General features: G+C 39.2%; 1 protein-coding gene across 5 annotated transcripts in view; it reads left to right on the plus strand.

The window, feature by feature from the left end:
- MLIP (muscular LMNA interacting protein) overlaps positions 1–7,002 on the plus strand; it is a 119,636-nt gene extending 112,634 nt beyond the window's left edge. For all 5 annotated transcript variants that reach the window (XM_026845030.1, XM_026845031.1, XM_026845032.1 and 2 more), the window contains 2 exons: positions 4,092–4,126; positions 6,902–7,002. In XM_026845030.1, coding sequence (XP_026700831.1) covers positions 4,092–4,118 — 27 coding nt within the window. In that variant the 3' untranslated portion in view covers positions 4,119–4,126; positions 6,902–7,002. The remainder of the gene's footprint in view (positions 1–4,091; positions 4,127–6,901) is intronic.
- Positions 7,003–7,017: the final 15 nt, after the last annotated feature.

Raw genomic sequence — 7,017 nt, forward strand, 5'->3', positions numbered from 1 at the left:
TGCCTGTGAAAGCAGGAGAACAAATAAGGGACATTCTCCTCCTTGTGAAATCCTTCTCTACAACCAGTGCTTTTTTGGTTGGAGGAGATCTGAAAGATACTCCTTTAAAACCTAACCAACAGATACACAATTAATTTCCAATACCTACTGTCTTTCTTTCGAGTAAACCTAGGGTTTTCCCAGGTTATGATGTGTAAATGATGTTATAATCATTCTCAGAATTGTATTGTCAGAATCTTTAGAGAGAACATGGGGTATGTTTACCTGTATAGTCACAAAAAGGCATTGCATGCAGGTGCTAAAAGTATGTACTCGTTACCCTTATTAATAAGACTTGCAAAATCCCAAGTCTATTATACAATAACTTTAGGTTCATATAATCTTTTGCTGCAGCTGTTATTCTGTTTTATCTGTTATTCCTGAAAGATCTGCAATAATTATTTCAGATAATAATAGCATCTGTAAGGTCAACATTCATAAAAAGACCTCATGAGAAAAAACTCATTCCATTGACTCCAGTGGTGACAGGATTTCACTGACTGTCTTTTATGCAAATTTGTGAGAGTTTTAGAACAAGAAGCTCTTTTTTTTTTTTTTTTTTTTTTTTCCTGCTCCACTTTAAACAACTTTAATAGCAAAAGTTCTTGAAATTTGAAGTTCTATGAAAATGTCAATAAGGTCCAAAGTTCTGTCATACATTGCTCTTAATCTTTATTTACTTAAGGAGTATTCCTGGTCAGAGGTCAACATTAGTATTAATCATTGATAGATTCTACATATAAGAAGAGAATACACCCATTTTATGAAAGAGTCCTTGTACTAAAGAATTTATGTAAGGGATTTCACCTTAAACCAAAGCTCCAACCCAAATGACATTACCAGGCCAGAGTGATGTTCTTCCAGTTAAAAAAACTTTAATTGTACCCTGGATTTACGAAGATAATCTCAGCTTACAAAATCCCCCCCCAGTTGCCTGACATCATGATCATTATGAAGCAGGGATGGATGAGCATGTGCTGTGCCCATAGTGGCGGCCTCCCCTTCCCTGTCTCTGGTGGGAAGGTACGAGGGCAGGGTACAGTTTGCTTTCTCTCCCAGGTCATTCTAACTGCCTGGGAGATGCTGCTGCTGGTGGCTGGGTATTCTGTAATGATCCAGCTCTCACATACTGTTCAATACCTTTTCAACTTGTAAGGAAGATCCCTGTCAAAGCAAGAATAGGGATATGGTAGATAGCCAGTGAAACTAGAGGGAACGAAAGCTGCTCTGACTCAAATGTCAACTCCTTTGTACAAGCGCCTTCTTCCATTTGGTGCTGGGACAGGTCCTTCCCTGCATGCAGACATACTGGAGCAAACGACTACGTTGCTCCTTGTGTTTTCCTTGGAGACACAAATGTGGGCTCTCTGCCTGTCACATCATGGACATGCTATTCAGTTTTTATTTTCAGTCTTGCATAAAATTATGGCCCCAATCCTCCAGAGAGCGGAGAGCTGGTATACACGAGTATGGCAGAGCATTGTTGCCAGCTCTGGCTAGCGAGGCCACGGAGCACAAGTGTGTTACGCTGTGACACAGTCAGCATCCCTTCTGTTCCCACACCTGGGATGCAGGGTCAGGGTGGTCTTTGCAGCACTGCTGATTTACAGAGTTTATGAATTATCTAATGAACTAGAGGACATTAGGCAATTCATAAAGAATGTTGCACAAACTGAGACTAAGCATAGAGATGAAGGCAGCAAATAATAAAGCAAAGAGTAACAACAATACATATAAAAAAACGTCTTGGATGAGGCAAATTAGAAAATCCTTTGATGTCACTTGCCTCCAAAATGAGAACTGTTCTGACTCGATCTGTGATTTTTGGAATAAAATATTTTAGAACAAAATGAACAACAGACTCGCCACCCTTAGTTTATCTAGACCAATCCAAGGACTGCAGCCCTAGTCTCTCTCCATATCATCATAACTGTTTATTTAACTGAAAATTTAATGACCCTGCAAATAAGCTTTAAAAATGGGAGTAACTACCGCTTTTACTAAAGGAATAAAAATTTCAGGTGTTAGCTGTTACAAATTCTTCAACCACCTAAAATGATGAACCACTAAAAGGGAACAGTGAACTGCAGTCTTCCAATATTTATAAATAGAAAGGTACATCCAAACAATGTACATTTGTAAATTCTCAAATAAAACCTTTAAATATCAGCAGACATGCTTGCTATTTACTTCATACTTTACCATGCTTTAAGCTTTATAATTTTTAATACTTTATATGTACAGCAGGAAATTTATACTTGCAACAGGTATTTGAGCCATACTTTTGGCCAGCTTCAATGAGATCTTGTTTTAAGTAAAAAGTTTCAGTTATAGCCTACTGACCTGAAAGGGCATATTAGAGCACCATATATTAACAAGGAAAAAGCATTTTATGCATTTATAGGATTTTATTTCTAATGTGATCACTATAAGAAGAATTACAGTAAATGAATTACTTAGATGGTAAATTTACATTAAAAAGTCTGAAAGGGTATTAATATAAATGTGATACAGAGAAAGTACAAAATGTCAGTATGTCATTTATACTGCCATTTTAATCTAATTCTATTTTGCTTTAAGAAACAGCTGTTGTATTTGGTTCCCTTTAAATAATAGTGGGAGTACTGTGTAATAATTTTAGAGGAAAAGAGGTTGCTCTGAATAGATAATTAGAACACAGTTATAGTTTGAAGAAGGCTGTTTTATTATTCAATACTTAAGTGATGCAGAAGTATTTAGAATCACAGAATCAGACAAAAATTATAGTGTTTGATCACTCTTATGATAAAAAATGTTTTTCCTTATGGCTAGTTAAAATTTCCCCACTCATTGCCTCCTTTCCTTTCACCATGCAAACCTGAGCTGTCTATAAACCCTGAAGGAAAATAGATACCCCTTAGCCTACTCTTCAGGTTAAACAAACCATGCAACCTCCTTTCACAGGTCATATGCCTTTCCCAGAAAACAAGGAATGCTCACAACCCTCCTGATGGTCCTCCATCGGGTTTCTTCTGTTTGCTTGACAACTCTTTTCTATCAGGAGGGCTCAAAAATGGAAACTGTGTTCCAGATGCAGCCTCACTAGTGCCCAGCAGAGGGAAATAATAACTTCCCTCAACCTGCTGGCTATACTCAAATTAATGCAACTGTATATGAGGTTATCTTTCATCACAACAAGGGTGGACAGACTCACATTCAGTTTGGTGTCAACCAGACGTCAGGTCCTTCTCTGCAGAGCAGCTACCCAGCCAGTCAGTCACTGGCCTGTACCGTTGCATGGGGTTCTTGACTTCCTCCACCCACCTTGTCCCACACCAGATGAAGGATTTTGTATTTGCCTTTGCTCACAAAGTGCTTCCTAGCCCATTCTGCCAGTCTGGCAAAGTCCTCCAGAGCAGGAGCTGTACCCTTAGCATATCGGTCTCTCCCTCCCCTCCAAGTTAGTAATATCCACAGACTTCCTGGACATGTAGGCTTTCCTACCACCTAGGTCTCCAGCGGAGATATCATGCTAGCATCCTCTGAAATTCCACCTGGAACAGAGACTTTGAACTGTTGACTACTATCTTTTTAGACCAGTGGTCCAGTCAGTTATTCATCCACTTTGTGGTCCACCCGACTCCTCAGTTTGGGTACCAGGTCAGTGTAGGAGTCTGTGTCAGAAGTCTTGCTAAGGAGGAAAACAACATCTATCCCATTGTGAATGCAAGGTTGGCCACATGCTCTGTCCTCCCAGGATGTGGTCCAAAAAAGAAGTGGAAACCAAACATGAGTCTAAAATGTCCTCTAACATGCATTTAGCCAAGGTGATGCTTGTCTGTTGAAATTTGTTGTGTGCACTATAATACCTCAAACATGTCAATGCATGAAAAATCATCTCCAGTTCAGTAACTATAGTTATAAATTAATAGTGCAGGAAACCAATGTTTTTGAAAGACAAGGTACTATATGAAGTTGTTCACCAGTTTGTAGAACTGTGCCTGCTTATCATATTGTAGTTTTTATTCTCCTCTCCACTTTGTTTTTACCTTTTATTTCCCTTATTTCTCCAGGTTGCCAATGAAAGAGGTTCTGTTTAACTATGATGGTGAGTATTACTATTTTTCTGACTTGATTAGAGTCACAGTTTGAATATGTAACTACTTCTTTAGTGTCACTTTAACAATTTTTCATGGTTTTGTTTAAAAACATGGTAGGATGCTTTAACTATAAAATGTAGTGTTTGGATAATAAGCTGGCTATGTTTGGTGAATGATTTTCTATTCATAATTACCATCTTAGTATCACAGAATCTCGACATCACAGAATAAAGTCACAATTGAATTATTTTAAGCAGGGTGCAATCAAATATTTGGAAGAAATTGAGGTATGGTCTGGAATTAGATTGTGAAATACTGTCATTGAAATAAGATGAATATTATTTTATATTATGAGTGCATAGCTGGAAAGTAACATTAAAATGAATGATTTGCTAGAGTTAAACAATGCTATACTGCAAATAATGAACTATGCTTGAGAGAAGCTACAATGTAGTACTTAACAAGGGAGGTCAGCAAATAGGTGATAGAGAAAAGACTGAAATGTTCAATTTTTTTCTTTTGTTTCAGTCTTCACAAAAAAAAGGTTAATTATGACTAAAAGTTTATTTCACTTATTATTAAGATTTTGGGACTAAGATCATGGAGAGAAATGAAAAAGAACACCTGAAGGAATACTGAGGTAAACTGGAGTTTTCAGAACGTCACAGCCTAATGAAATTTACTGTTAAAGTACTTAACCAAAGCAATTTCTCAAACACTGCTGATTAGAGTAGGTTCCCAGAAAACTGGAGAAAGGCAAACTCAATGTCATATCTAACAAAGGAGGAAAGGAAAATCTAAAGAATTACAGAAAAGTCAGCTCTAATAGCATTTCCAAGACACTGGAACAAAGTATTAAACAACACATTTGCAGGTATCTAGAGAATAGTAAGGAGATAAGAGGACTTGCACAGGGACACATCAGAAACCAATTCTATCAAGTTGATCTCATTTCCTTCTTTGACAGTAAATCAGATATAGGGGATGTGTTTGATACAGCATATCTTCAACACCATCCCACATGACATTCATAAGCAAGCAAAGCAGATATGGACTAAATTAAATTCACATAAGGTAGATGTGCTACTGATTGGAAAGCTGGAGTCTGAGAACAATCATTTGCTGTTGAAGTGGGAGAACATCTCACACAGGTTTCTACAATGCTGCCTTCTAGCTCTAGCACATGGACAGTTTGCTTACCAAATTTACAGATAATGCCCATTTGGGAGGACTTGCAAGCAGATTGGAAGGCAGGATTAGAATTCAAAAAAGGTCACTTACTTACATTAGAGGAATGCCTTGAAATCAATATGATAAAATTAATTGAAGGCAAATTCAAAGAAATATGAAGAGCACAGACAGAAAAGGAATGATAATAATACTGCAGGAGAGAACCTGAGGATTACAGGAGACCACAAATTGAATCTGAGTTGAAGAGGTGATGCACTTATGAAAAATGACATTCCAGGGAGATGTTGAAGGGACTGATTGTGATGTGATGGAGGTAATTACTCGTATCTGTTCAGTATTAATGAAGAATCAGTCGCATGGGATGTACACACACGAAGACAGGATGGGTGAAAAGTGGATTGAGAACAGCCCTGTGGAGAAGGACTTGGGGATGTTGGTGGATGGTAAAACTGACTATGAGCCAGCAACGTGCACTCACAGCACAGAAAGCCAACCGTATCCTGGGCTGCATCAAGAGAAGTGTGGCCAGCGGGTTGAGGGAGGTGATTCTCTCCCTCTGCTCCACTCTTGTGAGACCCCACCTGCAGTGCTGTGTTCAGCTCTGGGGCCCCCGACATAAGAAGGACATGGACCTGCTCGAGAAGGTCCAGAGGAGGCCAGGAAGATGATCAGGGGGCTGGAGCACCTCCCCTATGAGGACAGGCTGAGAGAGTTGGGGTTGTTCAGCCTGGAGAAGAGAAGGCTCTGGGGAGACCTTATAGAGGCCTTCCAGTACTTAAATGGGGCTACAGGAAAGATGGGGAGGGACTCTTTATCAGCGAGGGTAGTGATAGGATGAGGGGTAATGGTTTTGAACTGAAAGAGGGTAGACTGAGACTGGATATAAGGAAGAAATAGTTTACTGTGAGGGTTGGTGAGACACTGGCACAGGTTTCCCAGAGAAGCTGTGGCTGCCCCCTCCCTGGCAGTGTCCCAGGCCAGGTTGGACGGGGCTTTGAGCAACCTGGGCTAGTGGAAGGTGTCCCTGCCCATGGCAGGGGAGTTGGAACTAGATGATCCTTAAGGTTTATTCCAATCCAAACCTTCTGTGATTCTATGTGAAAAACAAATAGATAGAAAGATTTCAGTGTCTTCACATAGAAGAAAAGAAATAATGACAGAGCCACAGTGGTTTATATCTCTTCCAAATGGACTGTTAAAAAGGGATATTAGTCACTTCTTCACACTTCCTGAGAGCAGGAGAAAAAGAAATGGGCCTAAATTTCAGGAAGAGTGATTTAGTTTAAATTTGGACAGTTGTAGCTATGTGGAAAAGTGCTAAACCAGTTTACCTCAAGCTGCTGCAAAGACAGGCAAGCATCTCACAAAATAGATTTGGTCTGCTGGCTGTCATCTCCTACAGCTATAGCACAAACAAGGTGTCTGAATATATCTTTAGGGCTTTTTTTTTTCTGTGAAACTGAGTTACATTTGTTAGTCAGATCATCACGTTTTATAAATGAGAAAAATTAAGTGACCTCAGTGCATGTTATATGGTTTACTAATCTGAATTTTTGTCAACGTGTGTTCATGGAAAAACTCTTCTTTTGCAGGCCTGAATGAGGATCAAGAGCTAAAACCATAGAGTATTTTGAGATGTGTTTCTATACCAAGAAGGAATCCAAGGCACAAATGTTATTTAAAGCACCATTAACCCCCCCCCCCCCCC

This window comes from Athene cunicularia (assembly GCF_003259725.1).
Source record: "Athene cunicularia isolate RWA chromosome 3 unlocalized genomic scaffold, athCun1 chr3_part1, whole genome shotgun sequence".
In the NCBI taxonomy this organism is placed as follows: domain Eukaryota; kingdom Metazoa; phylum Chordata; class Aves; order Strigiformes; family Strigidae; genus Athene; species Athene cunicularia.